The sequence below is a fragment of the Marasmius oreades genome, chromosome 1, assembly GCF_018924745.1.
Source record: "Marasmius oreades isolate 03SP1 chromosome 1, whole genome shotgun sequence".
NCBI lineage: Eukaryota > Fungi > Basidiomycota > Agaricomycetes > Agaricales > Marasmiaceae > Marasmius > Marasmius oreades.
Window position 1 is genome coordinate 144,426 of NC_057323.1, and position 20,840 is coordinate 165,265.

The 20,840-nt window shown below is 43.5% G+C and overlaps 2 protein-coding genes across 2 annotated transcripts; one reads left to right on the top strand and one right to left on the bottom strand.

The window, feature by feature from the left end:
• Positions 1–10,059: 10,059 nt before the first annotated feature.
• E1B28_000036 (uncharacterized protein) lies at positions 10,060–10,955 on the top strand (the record flags this gene model as incomplete). The annotated part of the gene is made up of 5 exons (XM_043145833.1): positions 10,060–10,352; positions 10,416–10,438; positions 10,506–10,692; positions 10,747–10,852; positions 10,905–10,955. The coding sequence occupies 5 exons, from the start codon at positions 10,060–10,062 to the stop codon at positions 10,953–10,955; spliced, it is 660 nt and encodes a 219-aa protein (XP_043014532.1).
• A 7,557-nt stretch (positions 10,956–18,512) lies between these two features.
• On the bottom strand, positions 18,513–20,329 carry E1B28_000037 (uncharacterized protein; the record flags this gene model as incomplete). The annotated part of the gene is made up of 6 exons (XM_043145834.1): positions 18,513–18,897; positions 18,971–19,248; positions 19,325–19,681; positions 19,749–19,937; positions 20,003–20,195; positions 20,268–20,329. 6 exons carry the CDS (start codon positions 20,327–20,329, stop codon positions 18,513–18,515), a joined length of 1,464 nt encoding a protein of 487 aa, XP_043014533.1.
• Positions 20,330–20,840: the final 511 nt, after the last annotated feature.

Here is a 20,840-nt window from a genome sequence, read left to right on the forward strand (position 1 = left end):
TGGGGTAGGTAGGTACCCCCGGAACAGCTTAAAAATTTTTTTTGACCACTATATATGGAGACTTCTGGCGGTAATTTTGTACTTTTTGAGCTAATAAGAATGCCCAAAAATTTTGATTTGACTAGAATTAGTGTATTTGATCCTTTTTTGGGGGAGCTTGGGTTGTGTTTGGCAAGAGCCACACAAATTTTCAACTGTCGCGTGGGTTTTTCGGAGAAGAAAACTGAAACAGTCAATAAAGCAAATTGAGAATAGTGAGAATATGTTATCTATATTTTAATTTTAGCAGCTGTGACATAACATGGGTAAATCATACTATTATTCAGTCAATCAGAAGCTCACCATGTTCCTAGTACCACCTAGCTGTATGACTGGACTACAGGCCGAGGAATTGGACCTGTGAGGTGTGTTCTGGGTCTTTGTTACGGATGTGTGGAGATCGACCGGACCCGAGTGGATCTGACGAATAGAATGATAGATAGATAGAAAGAAGAAGTGAAGAGGTGATCGGAAGTGATCAGAATGTTTCGGACAGCGATAAGAGAGATGAGAGTGACGAGTCTTGACAGTAGCTGAAGTTATTGGACAACGGCTCCCTGAGTCGAACTGTCTTAGACCTGATCAATGAGATAACCAGAGTCGAGTTAAATTCTGAAGTACTAGCTATTAAGAAGTACATCTTATATAGTACTCGAGATAACTAAAGGAGATAGAGTGAAAGTAGGTGAGATCCAATCGGAGTCCGAGTCAGACAGACTAAGGAATTAAGCGAAGTTACTAGACCGAATGGACACTCGGCCAAGTAGAGATAGTGGAGTAAATAATGTGAATGTGTGGAGTATAGGAATGATAGTAAGTAAAAGCATCTTGGTCTTTGTTACAAACAATCCTTGGTCATAGACTAGGGACTGGATAGAAGCGGACTGTAATCCGGTCGGTCCGGAATGGATCTGGCACGGATATAACAGTATCCCCCTCTTAAGGTTCTTGCCCTCAAGAACCTTTCCGAGTCGGGAACCGAAAATGAAATAAAAGTCATAAGTAGTTCGGAATCGGACAGAGTCCGAGAAACGTAAAATTGTAAGTAAAAATGATCGAGTGATAGCCGATAGGCCAAAGCGAGACAAATAGGAGAAAGTGATATAAGGCGTACCATGAAAATTTCAAAGTCCAATCTTCCTTAACCCTCCATCCGCACCTTCCTAACATTTTCTTTCCAAGCTCACCATGTCCGACATCCAGCAACCTCCCTCCCACCTCGCTCAACCCACCCCGAAGCCACAATTTACGCGCAAGGCTTTCGAGCAACAAAAACCGAGTCGGACACCGATGGTGTTCGATGAGGACGTATTCGACAGCCGGAGGCCGGAAGGAATGGTCAAGGGAGGTGGAGAAGGAGCAGGAGAAGGTGAAGGGGTACAACGTCGAGTTGGAGGAGGAGTTGAAGGAATGGAGGAAAGCGCGGAACGCGCACAAGGACATGGAGGATGAGAGAGAGGAGGCCGTAAAGGCCGTGTTGAAACAGTGGGAGGAGACGGCGGCTGAACGGCGCCGTCAGTTGGAGGAGTGGTGGGCGGAAGAGCAACGGAAGAAGGAGGAAGCCGAAGCAAGGAGAAGAGAGAAAGGGAAAGGAAAGGAAGTGAGTGCTGGGCCAGGCGGATCCAGACGTGATGTAGAGGAAGATGAGGAAGCGGAGTCCGAGGCAGACAAAGAGGTAAGCAAAAAAATTTCTAAGTATTTTTTCTCTCCTTTTTATTTTGTTTCCTTTTTTGGTTTAATTTCAAGAATCTCGCTGACGCATTCAAACAGGGGGAGTTGCGCGGGTATGAGCGGGGAAAGTGGGATGCCGAGGTGTCCAAAACTAGCCCCATAGTGGGTTACTTGAAACACGGGCATCCGGACCTGAAAGCAAAAGGAAAAGGGAAGGAGAGGGCCTATGTGGAGGCCGAAGAAAGTAAGTTTTCGTGTTCTTTCAATTGTTCCAACGCTAACTTGAGAATTTTGTAGAGTGTAAGCGGTGTCAAGACAACGACATCCCCTGTTGGATTCCGGGAGGGCCGAGCAAGGCGAAAGCCGTCGGTCGAGTTTCGAATTGAGAATTTCCGAGACCTCAAAATGATCTTCAGAGTCTTCGACCTCGACGGGTCCGGGCGGATCCTGAATACGATTAGGGATAGGATTTGGAAGGATAGGTTCTAGTTGAGAGACATGAAAGACAGGGTGAATGGAGCGGAGTTCCTTCGGAAGCCGAAGGGTGTAAGCCACTCTAGAAGGTTTCGCAATAATTTCAAAAGGACCAAGATACTTCTCTGAGAACTTTTTAGTCGGCCGAGTGGTCTTCACATTTTTTGCTGTGACCATGACTCGGTCTCCAACTTTCCAGTCCGGATGAGGCATAAGTTTTTTGTCCTTTTGTTCCTTATAGCGTTTCTGAGAGGCTGCTATTTCGTCACGAAGCATAGTGTGGAGTTCGTCTAAATCGACAACGAATTCACGGGCCCATTCGGAGGCAATGTCGCGTTCTGGATGAACAGTGATGTTGGGATGATAGCCCTTGTTGGCAAAGAATGGTGAAATGCCGGTGGAAGCGTTCGGAGCATTGTTATATGCGAACTCTGCTAACGGAAGAAGTTCGTCCCAGTTGTCCTGCTGATAATTGCAGTAGACTCGAATGTACTGTTCTAGAGTTTGGTTAGTGCGTTCGGTTTGTCCGTCGGCCGAAGGGTGATATCCGGAGGTGAAGTGTAACTTCATATCCAGAGCTGTGCCTAAAGAGCGCATGAATCAAGAGATGAATTCGGAGCCTCGATCGGAAGTGACATGATTCGGAACTCCGTGTTTAGAGAAGACATGGATAATGAAGAGACGTGCAAGTTGTTCGGAAGTGATTGTGGTGTCTGTAGGAATGAATATAGCTTGTTTGGAAGCACGATCAATAATGACTAGAATGGAGTTGTAGCCGTTAGAACCTGGTAGTTCCTCAATGAAATCCATGGAAATGGAATCCCATGGCCGTTCCGGGACCGGTAAAGGTTGGAGCATTCCGTATGGTCGATGTCTAGGTGATTTGTTTCTAACACAGATAACACAAGACTTAACATAGTCTCGGACGAATTCTCGGATCCGAGGCCAAGTGTATTGTCTGCGAATAGTTTCTAGAGTACGGTTTTGACCGAAATGTCCAGCTAAAATGTGGTCGTGATAGATGCGAAGGATTCGTAATGGAAGATCTTTAGCATCCGGAACATAGATTCGTTCATCGAGACGGAGAAAACCAGAATCATCTAAAGACCAACGAGATTTCTCGGGATCCGAAGCGGACCGGAAATGTTCCCGAAGGGATTCGTCTTCAGATTGAGCGGTACGGATATCGTCATGAAGCTGTTCAATGTCCATGATGACACTTGCATGAAGAACTGGGCCTTCAAGGAATGTAGCACGGAGGGAAGTGGAAAGTTGTTCTTGGGTAAAGACTGGGCGGAAGTTGTGTGGATTGAGACTGGCATAAGCGGTATCCCCCTCTTTAGGGTAGACGTCCCACCGTCTAGTGAGAGCGTCCGGTTTAGTTCCGAGGCGGCCGGGGCGGAATCGAATTATCATGTTAAAATGAGATAAATATTCGGACCACCTAACTTGCCGACGTGTGAGAATCTTGGTAGAGGTGAAGTATTCCAAGTTTTTGTGATCTGTTACCACATCAACTGGAGTCCCGGAGCCTTCCAGGTAATGGCGCCAACATTTAAAAGCCTCAAAAATAGCGAGAAGCTCTTTATCGTGGACGTCGTAGTTAAGTTCGGGAGGAGTGAAAGTCCGAGAGTGGAAGGCGATAGGGCGAATCTCACCGTCTTCGGTTCTAATGGAGAGGATAGCGGCTAAAGCGTAGTCGGAAGCATCGGTTTCTAAAATGATTTCTTGGTCCGGAAGCCAATGCGTAAGTACTGGAGCATGAGTAAAAGCCTCCTTTAATATTTCAAAGGCCTTCTGGCATTCTGGTCCGAAATTCCACTTGACACTTTTGCGGGTAAGGCGGGTAAGAGGGACAGTAATGGCACTATAATTGTAAATGAAGCGCCGATAAAAATTGCAAAAACCTAGGAATGATTGGATATCCTTGACTTTGACCTTTGCCATGTCCATGTGCAAGCCTTCGGGGGAGAGAATGTAATCTAGGTATTCAATGGTATCTGTATGGAATTCGCATTTCGAAGCTTTGCAGTAAAGACCGTTTTTTCGGAGCTGCTGGAAAACCTCTTTGACATGTTCCTTATGGGACTTGAGGTCATCCGAATATATGAGGATGTGGTCCAAGTAGACAAGGACGTTGACATCAAGCATATCGGAGAAAATATCGTTAACAAAGCGTTGAAAAACAGATGGAGCATTGGTAAGACCTTCAGGCATAACACGCCATTCAAAGGACCCATACCGGGTCCGAAAAGCTGTCTTTGGTTCATCTCCGGCTGTGATCCGGACAAGATGATAAGCATGACGTAAGTCTAGCTTGGTGTAAATTCGAGCCTTTCGAGGAGAATTGAGAAGGCCGGAGATAAGTGGAAGTGGATACCGGTCTTTCTTAGTGATCTTGTTAAGACCACGGAAGTCAACACAAAGGCGGAGATCGCTGGACTTCTTTTTAATGAAGAGGACTGGAGCACCGAAAGGAGATTTGGAAGGAGTAATGAGCCCAGCACTGATATGTTCGTCAATGAATTCTCGAAGTGCCTTGAGTTCTGCGGGAGATAGTGAATATATCGGACCGTACGGAGGATCTGCTGTTTCCTCGATATTAATTTTAATATCGTGAGAACGATGTGGAGGTAGTTCCTTCGCCATAGATGGAGAAAATATGTCAGAGAACTTGTGGTATTCTTTAGGGATACGTGCAAGATCTTCATCGGAGACATCCGATGCTTTTCCGTCTACCGTTTCGGCTGATGGGTTGGCCAAGTGCATAGTATAGGATTTTGCACCTGATTCCTTAGTAGCCCTCAAATAAGCGCGAGCTGAGATGATGGATACGAGTGGAACCGAGTTTGTAGGGGCATTTAATAGATCTGCGTAAGAATAAATAGGCTCAAAAGGATAAGGAGTAGAACTGGATGTGTAGCGGAGTTTTGCCTGTTGGTGTTTACTCGGGCCGAGCGGAGGAATGTAAGGAGAGTCTAAGACCTCGATAGAGGGACCCGGACGTTTGGCCGGATTCGGATGCGTGTCGGTTCGGAAAGCGATACTGTTTTCAGACCAGTCAATTAACGGATTGTAGCGGTTGAGCCAGTTATATCCCAGAACTAAGTTGCAGGTAGAATCTAGAGAAGTGACATAAAAGTCAATTGATATGATTTCTCCCGTAGGAAATTTCATAGGAAGAGAGACAGAGGAAGTAATAACAGAACCGAGGGAACCATTAAGAAGTTGTAAAGATATAGGAGAAATAGGTACAGTATGTACATGGTTCTTAGTAACAAAGTTTGAATCAATAAAACAATGTGAAGAACCGGAATCGATAAGGGCCGAGAAACTAAGAGCGTTTGAGTACAGAGGGACTGAAAGAGAATTAGGAGAAGAGAGTGCAGCTGCATTGAGAGTAACCTCAATTCAGACACGATCCAGTGCAGTGCAACTCCGAGCTCGTGCCGAGGTCTCGGAGTCGCAGCCTAGTTTCCCGACTTTCCGTCGGACTTGGCTGGCTCTGTGGTGGAAGCAGTAGCTGCACGGGCCTTAGCCTCTTTTGCAGCTTGGTTAGTTTTCTTCTTTTGACAATCATCAACCTTATGTTTACCCCCGCAATAGCTACACAACCCATCCTTCAATCGGCGGGCCTTTTCGGCCACATTCAGCTTTCCATCTTTTCCTAACTTATCTAGGAAGGGAAGACGGGGAGCAGTGGAACCCGATCCAGAATCGACGGCGTTCGAAGTCGTAGTGGGTTGTTGTCCCTTGCCTTTCGGCTTGGGTTGAGATTGGGAGTTGGTCGAAGAAGAAGTAGAAGAGGAAGTAGATTGTTTCGGTTTGTTAGAGGAATTATTGTTGGATTGACCACGAGCAGCGCGGGTTTTTTCGGCCTCATGTTGCCAATAGCGTTGGTCGCCTGCTTTTGCGGCGGCCCGAAGCGGATGGTAAAGGTCCGGACGGCCTCCAGGAAGTGCGGAGACCTGATTCTTGATGTGGTCCGGAAGTCCGCAATAAAAGGAATGACAGAGTCCTGGATCACTGTAACCAACTCTAGCAGCAAGGGAGTTGAACTTCACTATGTAACGAGAAATTCGGTCAGTAGTCTTCATAGTGAGTAAATCCAACTTGTCCGAAGCTTCTCCAGCGGAGTCCACTTGGCCAAAGTTTGTCTGCAATTCTACCACCCAAGCTTTATAGCTACCCATCCATGCTGGCGGATCCTGTTTGGAAAATTCGCTACCCAATAGTTCAGGTTCGAAAAATTCAAGAGCAGTACCTCAGAGGAAAGAGAGGCCGTAATTGACCTTCGCGGATGGATCAGAGGAGAAAACGTCGGGGTAGTGATTAAATTGTAATTGTAGACCAGTGAGGAAATTTTTGAGTTTGTGAGGATCAGAACCGTCGAAAGTCTCGGGTTCCTTCGGGTGTATGCCCTTCTTGGGTTTGGCTTTTTTGCGGAGCATCTGTTGAAGCAACGCGTTCTGCACGGTAAGATAACTGGTGAGTGCGGAATAGAAATTATCAGACGGGTTTCGGTAAGGAGCACCGCCTAGCATTCCGCCAGCTGGAGGACCACCACCACCTGGAGGACTACCGCCGCCACCACCACCAGAACCTCCCGGACCTCCGGAATTGTCCGGAGGACCTCCAGGGCCACCACCTGAGCCTGAGCCACCTCCAGGAGAATCCGACGGATCTTCGTCTGGATCACCTCCATCTTCAGGTGGATCATCAGCGTCATCAGCTCTACCTTTGCCTTTATCAACCCTGGGCGTTTCTTCTCCTATTTCCTCCATTTGTAATTTGGAGAGTATCGGAGATGGTCGGGGTTGTAGGGTAGAAGAGTGTTGTGAATGATCGATGGTTCCTTGGAGTTTACTGGGAGAGAGTAGAGTGTTGTAGGGATCGTCGGAATCAGAAGCATAAACACTGCTGACCCTTCGGGGAGTTTTGGGAATATTGAGATGAGAAAAGCGAAGAGCAGACCCGACATGGGCCTGTGTTGTAATAGTATGTGTGGGGAATAGGGTTTCGAAAACAGGAAGGTGTTCGCGATGGTCGTCTGGATTGGACGACATGTCGACTCAAGAAAAAGAATTTAACTACTGTTACAGATGTGCGGAGATCGACCGGACCGAGTGGATCCGACGAATAGAATGATAGATAGATAGAAAGAAGAAGTGAAGAGGTGATCGGAAGTGATCAGAATGTTTCGGACAGCGATAAGAGAGATGAGAGTGACGAGTCTTGACAGTAGCTGAAGTTATTGGACAACGGCTCCCTGAGTCGAACTGTCTTAGACCTGATCAATGAGATAACCAGAGTCGAGTTAAATTCTGAAGTACTAGCTATTAAGAAGTACATCTTATATAGTACTCGAGATAACTAAAGGAGATAGAGTGGAAGTAGGTGAGATCCAATCGGAGTCCGAGTCAGACAGACTAAGGAATTAAGCGAAGTTACTAGACCGAATGGACACTCGGCCAAGTAGAGATAGTGGAGTAAATAATGTGAATGTGTGGAGTATAGGAATGATAGTAAGTAAAAGCATCTTGGTCTTTGTTACAAACAATCCTTGGTCATAGACTAGGGACTGGATGGAAGCGGACCGTAATCCGGTCGGTCCGGAATGGATCCAGCACGGATATAACAGTCTTGGAAATGAACCCTGACATATGCCACATAGCCATGTAGGTTCTAGACATATGCCACATGCACTATTACTATATATGGTGCATGGGAATAGTTACATAAGTAGGTAGGGTCCCTCTTGACCCCTTCACAGAGAAATTCGACCTCAGGTGCATTTTTTTTTTTAGTGAGCCCCCTTGAAAGCCGGACTCCGGATCCTGGACTGAGGAAGCCTTTTCGGGTCAGCTGCGTTACTTAGCTCCTTCGAGATGAATCTGCCCTTTAAATAATATTCACTCGAATGTCAAGGTAAGTCTTGGGTAAGTCTCTCAGTTACACTATTATCATTTCCACCTTCTTATTCACCATGTGTAAGTTGAACTAGTGTTGTTGAGGGTCGGGTCGGGCTCGAAACCCTCAGGTCAGGTCGGGTTTTTGAGGGTCAGGGGCCAGGACTCACCAAACCTTGAGCCCCTGCCCTACACTGCCAATACTGGCTGATCTCGTACACATCTCTGCTACTTTCTGACATGAGAATATATATGTGAGCTGTCACCGAGACTGGCACTGGCTGCTCATCATATCATCGGATCATATGTGACAGATATCGGGCTGGTGATATGGTCATTATATAGTGAAGATATCTGGAACACATGTTGAGCAGCCCACCAAGATATACGAGATATGTGAGCTACCAGTGACTGTAGGTCAATTCTGCACTGTTTTGTGGTATTTCCTTATTTCTGTGGACCAGCAGCCAGAGAATCACTTCAGAATCAATAAAAAGTATTTGTCTATATAGTGGTACAAAAGTATGGCCATAAACTTGTGCTGGATGTGCTCTGTTCAAGGATTAAATTCCACAATGTGAGAAGGGTATTGGGAGGAGGAGGCATGGTGGGTTTCTAGGAGGGAATAGAGGAGAGAGGGCCTGGCCACAGGGGGGAACAGAATGTGTAAGTGACAATGGCAGATGGCAGTTCTGAAAATGAGGGTGAGGATGCTTGTACTGGACGCGTGGAATGAAAGAGAAGAAATAAATACCTTCAGAATCTCTAAGTGGTCTGCATGATTTCTTCCTGATTTGCTGTTGGTTGAAGGCAGAAAGAGGGACTCTGGAGGAACCATCAATGGAAGGTGGAGTTGAAAATCAAACCAGAAAGTGACCATGATACTTGAAGGTCACACCCTGTCAACATGTGTGCAGGACAAATGCTGAAAAATGCTAAGTCAAAGTGACATGTGTCGGGCTCAAGATATCATGTAGATATCGGTGTGATACTTTCCATATATGAGATCATTTATGATGACCATATCACCAGCCCGATATCTGTCCTATATGATTCGAATTGATGGTGAATAGCTGGTGCCGGTCTCGGTGACAGATTATCAATATATTCTCACATCATAAAGTAGCAGATATATGTACAATATAGACCAGTTTTGGTAGTGTAGCCCTCAATAGTCCCGAGCCTGGGGTCAGGTCAGGCCTGAGCCAGGGCTCATGCCCAATGAGAAATGATCTGATTACATCTGATTAGTTCGATTTAGGCTGATTCAGGTTGATTCGTGAGAACAGTGTCTGATGTGTACCGACTTTATCCATCCTACTACTTACTTGCTTGAACATGTTCTTTCCCGTCACTTTCAGACTTACTCCTACTTCAAATTCTTTCCGTTGCTCTTGGTCACTTTTGTAGTTAACATCATAATGAAACATCTTTATCACTTGATATTTCCATACTGTGACTTCATTCTGACCACTGTCAATGCCCTCGAGAAACAAGGTCTATTTCTGCAAATGTCAAAAGTACTGCAAGGCTCAGGCTGACAGACCAGGTCGAGCTGTAGCGGTGTTCACATACTATGGCTATAAGAAGACTCAAGATGTAGAGAAGCTGATGTCTACAGAAGAACTAGAGAAGTAGAATATTCAAATTGTTGATGCAAAGTCAATTGAGAGTTGTTGGTGTGATACTGTTCTGACAACAGGGAGCTATAGAATGGAATGGGACCTCTTATTTTGTATTAGAGAAACTGAGTCCTGCTGAGCTGAGTGTGGTTGTAAATGGAGAGGTAGATGAGTTGGCCGAGAATGAGAATGAGAATGAGTGGATGAATACTTATAATATTTCGTCGTATTCTGACATGGCCAAAAAGTCTCACATGCTCAGACAAGTTGTGGCCATGCAATGCACATACTAGAAACATTTCAACACTTTACCACCATCAGTGATTGTCAACAGCTCTTTTGCTATGTTCCCATCTCTGTCTCTGGAAAATTGCAATGGATTCAACTCTCAACAACAACAGTTCCAGCTACAACTCAACAGCCTTCTGTTGTTTCAATCTGCTAGGTCTGAGCAACAATTCAATCAAGCACATTACTCTCAAGAAACTGCTCAAGAGAGCATCAATATATGTTCAACAGGCCAACTACATGCTCTGATCTCTGCGATCACAGAAGGTCAGTTGAGATCAGCGGGAAATCCAGTGTTTCTGAAGCCGGAGCAGAAGGTCCAGCATTTAGAGCATACTGTTCAACTTCAGTGCATGTATTGATGTCTAATTCCTGACAGGCTCACTAACATTGTATTTTCTTACAGGTAAAGTGGCTTCTTCAAGCCATCAACCAGTAAGTTATCTTTAGAATGTTACTGAAGTTAGTCCTGACAGGGTCTGCACCGGTCTCCTCTATAAAGACAGCAATGCCTCTGAGTTGGTGCCCACACCGGAAGAACCACAGTCAACATCTCCCCCCTCTCAAAATGTTGTTGATGCTGACAATACTTGTAGATTGGAGCCAGCTACCAGCAAGCCAAAGAGAGGCAGTATGAGAGGAGGTTTGGCCAGGGGATCATGGAAGATTCCCAGTGTGATTTCGCCGAAGTAAGTTACAATTTATTTGTAGTCCCTTAACCATACCACTCAACTTCTTTCTAGATGGGAGGCTGCTGCAGACTGGAAGCTAGTCAACCCCACTGAGACTTTAAAGGAGTACAAGATGGTGTGGAGCAATGTCATCTCGAAAGACTGGGTACAATTACCAGTATGTGGAAATTCTTCCCTCCCATGACAGCATAGCTAACACCTTGTTCTAGATGTATCAGAAATGTGCCTCTGTTTGTCATGAAGCCACCGAGAAGAAATAGTCTTGTTATGTATATGGCAAGTTGTATTTTTTATATTGAATCTAACTAATGGTAGACCTCACTAGGCTGATGCACTTGAGCTTAGCAGCGAAGGTCACAGATCTGAGGCAAATCAGTGGGAATCAATGGAAACCAAATATGGGCAAGTCGATAGAAATTGGGAGAAATCAGATGTATTGACATGTAATATCAGTTGTAGTAAATACATCTGATTTCTATTGAGTAACACTGTCAGCTCTATAGTCAGTAAGAATCAGATATTCCGATGTCGACAGATTTATTGTAGGTTTACCATGAATCAGATACAGTCAGTCTCCATCGGGAAAGTCTCCAAGTTAGCGATTGCAGCTGACTCCCACTGATTGTATCAGATCATTTCTCATTTGGGCTCATGAGTCATCACATATGGCCATTGTTGATACCATTTCTACCGAATGACTGACTCACATCCTCCAACATTCTGACCACAAAAGACTTCACCAGTATCCCAGTCATCAACTTCTTGCTATCAACCTCTCCAGAAACCAAACTCTTCTTGCTATCCAACTTCAAAACACGCTCATCAATGTTGGCTTTCTGTACCTATCCAATTCAACTGTTGAAGAAAAAGTTGTTGATGAGGTCAAACAATATCTTCCCAAGTCCTTCAGTTTACTACAAGAAGAAAAAGACAAGATCCAGATGGGGAACTCTCCACACTACATGGGGTGTAACCAGTTGGGAGCAGAATTGACGAAGGATGAAACAGATTTTAGAGAGCAATTCAACTTTTTGACCCTGCACATTTTGAAGTGGAAACCAGGAGATCTGGATTTCTATAACATCTGGGGTTCATTGCAGGTGTGTGGTATCCCTTTGTTAGGACTCGTTCACTTTTCAGTGGAACACGGAGTCTCTCATTCAGGTTACTAGGGGTGATTAGGATGCAAGATGTATGTAGCTGGAGGTTGTTGTCAGGGTTGTTGTCGAGCTTGAAAGCTGGCTGTATCAAGGTTATTCACACTTGGTGGCTGTTGTAGTTAACAAAGAATATATTCAATGCACTACGAGAGGATTGGGATATTTAGTGAGAGTTTTACTAGGTAGGTAACAGTGGGGTAACAATGGGTAAAAAATATTGAGGTTGAGGTTTCAAGAAGAAACCTCAAAGTTTATATAGTCTACTACATATATATTTATTTGTATACTTATTTAATGAACATGGGCTATTATATGTATTCCGAGATGAGGTGTACATTTGGCAAGGGGTTCTTGGGGAATTTAATAAAGGGGTACTTGGGAAATAAGGGGTACTTGGGAAATGAAGGAGTACTTGGGAAATGAAGGAGTACTTGGGAAATGAAGGAGTACTCGGTGAGGCTGTACAGCTGTGTGTATATGGCCGAATTGAGGGGGGATTGCTGGTAAAAATTATTGGGGGGACTGTCACACTTCAGTGGGCCAGAAAAGTGCATGGATCGTAACACCCTTCTTCCAGTTAACTTAAAGAAGTCAACCATCTGCATTTGCTTTATAGTATCCAAACAAGTGAATTCTCCCCAGTTTTCAGAACGCCCTGGAGACATACCTAGTGCAAACATGGGATCTAGTCAATGAACTCATCCAGCCCATCGCTGAAGCTCTTAGATTACCTCATGACACCTTCTCTGGTTCTCCAACTCAGATGACAAGATGTCATGTCTGGGAAAGCTTATCTGTTATCTTCCAGTCGCTAAAGATACCAAATCCAGTCAAGGCGTAGGGATCAAGGATTTCTAACAATTGTATACACCATATATGATTGTTCCCTTGATGCAGATGCAGATGTCACGAACAACAAGCTTTTGCAAGGCTCTGACCATCCAGGTTTGCAAGCACGAAACCTCTCCAGTGAATGGATTGATTTACTACCTATCTCTGGGACATTTTCATCCCAATAAAGTTCTTCCTAAGACAATCAGAATGGGCTTAGGGTACCTTACAATATTATTCCCTGCACTCCATCAATAGATACTCTTCCAAAGCACTGGAACTCCATATTATCAATCTGACATTTGACCAGTGTTGGGGTAGAATGGAACATATCTGGTGGATTCTGAACAGGCAGTGACAATTTTGCTGGTAATTTGGAAACCCAATCCTTTTAACTTGGAGGCACACATTACTAAAACATCTGTGTGATCATCCAATTAGCCTTTGCACTTGCACAATCTGACTGAGGATGATATGCACTTGATATATTTAGCTTTGTATGAATGAACAAAATACTAGTACAAAGTGAATCACAGTCACTAATGGTCCTCTGAGGGAGTTCTTGCAGCTTGTACACTTGATCAAACATTATTCTGGCAACATGAACCAGGTCATGCTGCACCCTATTTCCCCCAGTTCTCCTCTGATTTCCTCCTTTTGAGTTCTTGGACCTCCTAGATCTGTCACTTCATGCATTTTGTTTAAACTTGAGATGTTGTGACGTCTCACAAGGTTTAAAATCTCAAACTCAATTTTAGTGATGTCTTTAGCACTCAGTGCTCACTAGCACCATTCATCTCTCAGAATCGTAAGTCAATCACAAATCTCAATCCAAATCTCTAGACACGGTATCGCAATGCAAATTGGATTTAGCCTTAATAATGCAAATTTTAATCATTTTAATAACATTTGAGTTATAAAATATGGGAGGGTAGGACTAGGGTGAGTCTGAACTACTAGTCAAAGCACAAGCCTCTATGTGAGACTTTAAACTGTATGAAAAGTACAAATTCGGAAGATGAAAGACTTCATGAGGTTTCAAAAACTGTAGAAACTCAAGAAGCAGCCTCTTAAAAACCTTTGTCTTTTGATTAGAAGGCCTTGTCTTACTAGCAGAATGCTTGGAGCGAACATAGGGAATTTATTGAACACTTTACTTTGACTTCACAAAGTAATGTTGGACAACTCAGACTTAAAGGAATTATAATGATGGATATATTGGACAAGAACCTACATGCAGATTTAGGATAGAAATATCCAAATCACATGCAGTCACAAGGAAAGATAGGATTATAACATATTGAAAATAAAGGAAACCCAGACCTTGCGAAGTTTACATGACGATTGTTGCTGGAAACAGGAACACAGGAAAATGTCAGAAACGGTGACTGGACCTTTCCCAATTAAGGGAGCAACAGAATACAAGTGAAACAGGACATTGGTTTCCAAGGATATGTGGAGGACTTGGAGACTTCAGGAAGTCTAGACTCAGTCCTTGTAACATGGATACAGACAAGGATTCTTGTTTTATTATTATTCTTCATGGTTTTGGACACAATCTCTTGTATTATACCTGATTAGGTGAGTTTCTGTTTGACTGAAAGGGATTTTATTATTATCTTCAAGTTTCTTAACTTTTCTTATTTTTTATTTCAAAAAGTGTATATAAAAAGGGAGAGTCATAGGGATTTTTCCCCAGCAGCCTATGAGTGGAGACACAGTTCACCTACTAGGACTAGCTCAAGGATTTGCCCTTTGCCCCTCACTTTGTCAATTTTTGGCATTCTGCGTTTGGATAGGATTGATTGGACCTTTTGCAATTTGGGATTTGATTGGACTATTGTTGAAATTGAACTTGGATTTTGGAGTTGATTTTGGATCTATATTGAATTGGAATTGCATTTGGATTTGATTGGAATTTGAACTTGAACTTGAACTTCATGAAGTCTTGAGTAAAGCTTTGTTGAAACCTTACTATTGAAATATTGAACTAGTGCTTTGTCTTGTCATTTGATAAGAAGGAATAAACCCTCGATTGAACCTTAAAGACTGAATATCCTTATATTCTCTCTTTTGTCAGGAGTCGATCCTTGGGTGAGGCGAGCTGACAATTGAAGGGAAAAGGAATGACTCCTAGGTAGGATTGACCAGACAAGAGTGAAGTTCTACTGTACACTTGGAGTACTTGTATACTACACTACTTAAGGGGTAAGGGGTCGAGGGGGCAGGGGCCTCCCTATCTATGATGGTCTACAGCGATTGCAAGTCGGACAGAGTGGTCGACGGTGAGAAGCCAAAGGAATCGAAGGGAGGATGATTGCAAAGATCGAAACGATCAAGCACAAGGACGGGAGGAGTCGTGATAGCACATGAAGTACTATGGAGGAGTACTCGGAGTACGGCAAGTACATGGCATCTTTAGTTTATGCACTTCATGCTTGAGGTGTGTTTTCCAGTCCCATTAGTAGGGTGTTCTAAGCTTTATTAATGTGTCTGCTCAAGTCAGGCTAGTATGTTTACTTTCCCTACTTTATCCAAGCCATACATTGATCTGTTCAATTCAGTGTGAACATAGGTATGGATTATAAGATACCCAAGATATCTGCTTTGCTTCCTCTCAAATACAGCCACATCAAAAACTTGTGAGGAAATTATTGCAATCAGACTGTTCCACGTAAATTCATCATCTGTGGCACTACTTGTCCACAATCACTAATGCATTTCCCAATCAACTGCTCTGTCGTCCTCACTACCTCTCAACAGTTATTCAAATGCTCTGATAATGACTGTTACAACCTGAACACCTGACATAGACGCCAGACACTTTGGCCAATCATCAACCATTCGAACTTCTGTCCTGACCCAGTTATTCGATGAATTTCCACAAGCATACTCAAAGGGACACAATCATGTACTGAGATCACCTCCACAGGCTTTTTTTGTGTCAACTCAATAAGAAAATACAATCCCAGCGATCAATCACCGTGGCCTCATGGTCTGTTTCACCTGCTGAATGGACTTGTCGACCATCCTCATTGACTTGTTCTCCTCACCCACATACACAACAACAGTCATTTATTCAAATGTGCACACTATCGGACAAATGTTGTATCATCTACTAACAAGAACCTAGAGTTATCGTGAGGGAACAGCCAACAATGTTCATACATTTTCCCCGTTATTCCTCTGCTATCTGTTTCTAGAATAATTCCATACATATATCTTAATCCCAAATGCAGAAAACGACCCACGTTCGCTCTTTACTTATGAATTGACTAAGCTTGTACCTGATATCTGCTGACTTGTTAGTTTACAAATAACTACATATATAGAGTACTATAAAAACCCCTTGTCTTCTATATACAAACTAGCTTAGATATTTTATAACCCTCTGTAGCTTAACAACCTACTCACATCCCTCTGTAGTATATAAACTCTGAGTATAATTCACTGTTTATAAACTCTAAACCAGATTCAATCTCCATAAGTCAAACTTCTGCCTTTTTAGTAGAACCAATGACACTAGTATTAGTTCAGACTATGCATGGTCGAATGCTGGTGCTGTTGGCTTTGATCTCTTAGACTGGGATCACATTGAGTACTCAGACAAGCTTCCACCAGGTTTGGAGCTTAAAGTTCCCATTGGCAGCGATTTTGGCTATGTGTTGCAGCTCTATCAGTACTTTAATTCACAGGCCAATCAGCCCATTCAAGTCTTCAAGATCAAAGAGAATACTATCTGCTCTGTCTAGTTGTCATTTTTGACACATTTATGCAGCCCTGATGACGAATGCTGACATGACTACAGCAGAACAAATGGCAAGTGGGCAATATGTAATGACTACCACTCATCTCACCCCTCTATTATACTAAGATATTAGTATGTCGGGTAGAAGGTTTCAGGAGTTAACCCTTGACTATAATGCAAGTGGCCAAGGTATCTAGCCCAGACCTTTCAAAATCACATAAGATTATTCACAAAGTCCAGGTTTAAACACATTAGCATTGGTTCCAAACAAACAACAAAGAATTTCAGGTTCTCATTCTCAATCAAATAAATATGTATCAGCAGAACTGTCAAGGTCTGTCGAGATATATATATTATGAATAACTTTATGGAGGACTCACACAATATTTTTAGAACCAAAAAGGAGCATTATTCAACTTGTGTAGCATCAAGAAGTGTAGTTGAAAGCAATGCCAAGGCCAACTCCGGCAACCCCAAGTCTAGCTCTGACCCCTACCCTGTGCCAGGATCGTTTGACCCTAAGACTGGGGTCCAAGTAAAGAGATGTGGACAAAGCAGTAAGTGTAGTTGGGTAGAGGTTCAAGTGGGCTCGGACTAGGGCCCAGAATGACTATGTGTGTATCATGGACAACATGGGTATGAGAACTTTTGAAAATTTTTGAGCAGATTGAGATTTAACTTAGACATGGACTTTTGAGATATTGAATTTGAGTCCACATATTGAGATTGAGTTCAGCATTGAGATTGAGATTAGCATTGAGATTGAGTTGAGAATTGAGGTTGACTCTCCAAATTTGAGAATGAGTTGAGAATGGGTTGAGAATTGAGAATTGAGAAAAGTATGGGAGTAATTGGGCTCACACTTTGCTCAAATACTCAAAATAGAGTTGAGATTTTAAACTTGATGTTTAAACAAAATACATGAATTTACTGCCTAGATATGGTTTATGGACTCCTTAGTTCAGTATACTCCAATATAGAGGAAGGGACTCCAGAGCGAGTCCAGACTCACAAGTGAGAAATGAGTACCTAGAGTAACAGGACAAATGCACAGAGGGATGCACAGGACAAGAGGACTAAGGACAAAAGGAACAGGGACAAAAGGAGATCAAATTCTAGGGAAACTACCTACTACTAAGTACTCCTTATACTATGAAAAGGGTTGCACTCCTATACTTGCTACCCCTTCTTCTAAGATCAGGAGTACTCTCCTATACTTGGGTCTTCCATATAATATTCCCTCAATCATGCACTGAATCTGATTGTAGTTGGCTCCAAGAGTGGATATTTGAAGGTAGGGCTAGTACCCCTGGTTCAGTTCATGGCAAATATTATATAAACTACTATGCTTTGCACAATGCAATATGAAAGAATATGTATTGGTCATAGTTTATGAAGTAAATAATGAATATTCACTGGAAAATTTGAGTCATTTTTAGTGCATTTTTGGGGGAGGAAAATGCTCTGAAGAGCATGACTTTTCACCAAATATTCAGCAGATTTTCTATTTTTGGAAACTCCATCAAGATTTCATCTTTTAAATGTACTTTAGATATACCAAAACAGGTGGAAAATGTAGATTTTCAGGAATATTGAACATGTGTGGAACACAAACTATTTTTAACCACAGTCACCTAGATCTTGGAAAGCTTCTAGAGAAGCCCAAATATTGGGACCATCTTTCTTTCTCTGAAATGTCATGAAGATTTGGAATTCTCTGATTTCAAAGATCTAAAATGTGGCTAAAATGAAGTGTGTTCTATGCATGTTCAACATTATAAAATTCTCCTGAAAGTCTGCATTTTCCACCTGTTTTGGTATCTAAAATACATTTTGAAGATGAAATCTTGATAAAGTTTCCAAACATAGAAAACCTGCTGAACATTTTGATTCATCATTCTAAGATTTGGTGAAACTTAAGAAGCATTTTCCTTGTCCAAAAACGTACTGAAAATGACTCAATTTCTCAAGTGAACCAGCAGCATGCTGCGCCGCGGCAGATACCACCCACTAGTCCCTCGAAACTTCCAAAACAAAAAACCATCCGTGAGTCGCTCCTTTGACACAGAGCGGGGAAATTATAATCTAGCAATCTCAAAATAGCTACGACACGTAAATGATTTGCGCCCCGTGTCAACGTATTCCTTCAAGAACGCCTCCAACCCTTTCCTAGCAATTCCATCCTCGTCCCACACTCTCCCCACCCTCGTTGCAAGCTCTTCAAAGTTCTTTCTCACAACTAACCCCATCGTCCCTCTGAGATCCTTCAACACCTGACCAAACTCCTTCTTCGCTGACTCCACAGTGAACTTGGGTGTGGGCCCATCACTGTGACGATACCGATAGGGTATCTTCTTTCCGTAGATCCCAGAACGTACTTCAATCAATTCAAACGCAGCTTTGAATTGAATCGAAAGGAGGGAGGCGTGAAGTGGTTGGTCGTCGTTTGCTGGCCAGAGAATCCTGCGTATCGAACGGGAAAGGTTCTATCCATCAGCATTCCGCGTAGTAATCTAGTGATCCAAAAAGAACGTACATAGGAACTTTGAACGTAAGCGCTTCTTGCACACTATTCGAACCACCGTGCGTAAGGAACCAACCTGTAGCCGGGTGCGACAAAATTCGCTTTTGAGGTGCCCAAGCGAGCTCGAGTCCGTAAGGACACGCTCTGATCTTGTCCAATAATCCTTTAGACGTTCGAGCGACGGGGGAAGGGTGTGCAACTATAAACGGTGTTTTCGTAGTTTTCAGCTCATCGATGATCGCGTCAAAAACCGAAGTATTCGTGGGCCAGAAAAGAGTTCCAAATGAAATCTAGAGTTTATTACCCGGCAGAGAAAGCTCGGTCCGTCAATCTGTGACCAGCACGAGTGAGATACGGAAAACGTACGAATATCACCGACTTCTCTCCAAATTCACCTTCCATCTTATCCAAAAATAAAAGAACCCCATCCGTAACCGCATCCCGTCCCTCCGTAACATCAGGCATGAGCTCCAGCGGTCCAACGGAAAAATGAGACTTCCCAAGGCTCCCAAAGTATCTATCACATGCCTCTATACCCTCCTTCTCAATAACCGGAAACGAAACTGTGATAACTCCGTCCGAAGCCATTAAAGATTTCATCCCAACCTTCACGAGCGCAGAAGAAACCGTTCCAGTATATTCCTGTGGTTTCCGTTCGTAATCGTACATCGGAGGGTATCCGGGGATGCGTAAAACCTTATCGGCGGTTTGTCCGAACAGGGACTGGAAAAAAAAACAGAATAAGTAAGAATAAGAATTCGTAAGTCTCAGAGACAACAGGGACCCACACCTCAGACGAGTCGAAAGCTTCAATCTGTGCCTTCCCGTTCTCAATACCTCCCCCACCTCCATCACGGTACTCTTCCGGCCCCCAAAACATCAGAGTGGACCCAGCGGAACCAGGCGCCCATGCCACGATAGGAAGTTCCTCCGGAGTGGCCATCGAACGGATCCCATCCAGAACGTAGTTTGAAAACAACTGTTGAACAAAAAACAAAACCAATTTGGTCAGAAAGAAACCGAGCTTGGAGTCTACATACGTACATCAACAATAGCAACACACGGAGACGGGAATTTCGAACAATCTATGGTCCGTTGGGATGTTAGACAGGTGATTTCCCCAGATTGCTTGAGGAGCTTTTCAAAAGAGGATATAACCTCGATGCCCGGTTTTTTCGAAGGCAAAGGATCGTTGCATTGGTGGTTCCGGTCCCGGTCAGGAATGACGTTCAACACGCTTTTAATGAGGGGAGGCATCATTTAGAACGTGGGCGGAAGGCGGAATGGGGAAAGGGGAAGAAATGCTTACTTGATCCGTTCTTCAACCGCTTTCAACCGTCCCCGATGCAACTTTCCCAACTCGTTCATCATCTTTGGGTATATATAACCGTTGGTGAGGATGGTGAACACCACATCTCTGCGGCTCTCGGCGATAAGAATGGCGAACGCAATCAGGGGTTTGTTATGACCTAGTAAACGGAAAGTACAGGTGAGTTACTAGACGTACCAGCTCAACAACGTGAGCCTTGGTGTTATGGTACTGTACCCCAAGCTGATGTAAACGCGTGTCCAAAGATGTGTTTATGGTGGTTTCGAATATGAGAGGCTTGGGACATGATGATATAAGGTTCAATGATTGCCCTTTCAAAGGCATTTGAGTTTTATAAGTATGACTCCGTGGTCCGAGACATATCGTGGTTGAACGGTCTCAAATGGTTAGGCCGCTAGGTGAGACTAAAACGAACGAATGTTTCAGATTTCAAGCAATCTTAAGCCCAGATTGTAACGGCCAAAATAGATCTGCCTTCATTTTTCGGGGCTCTCCGGAAAGCAAGACAATTACGACTCCCGTTTTTACGTCTCCTCTGATATCTGTTTAGAC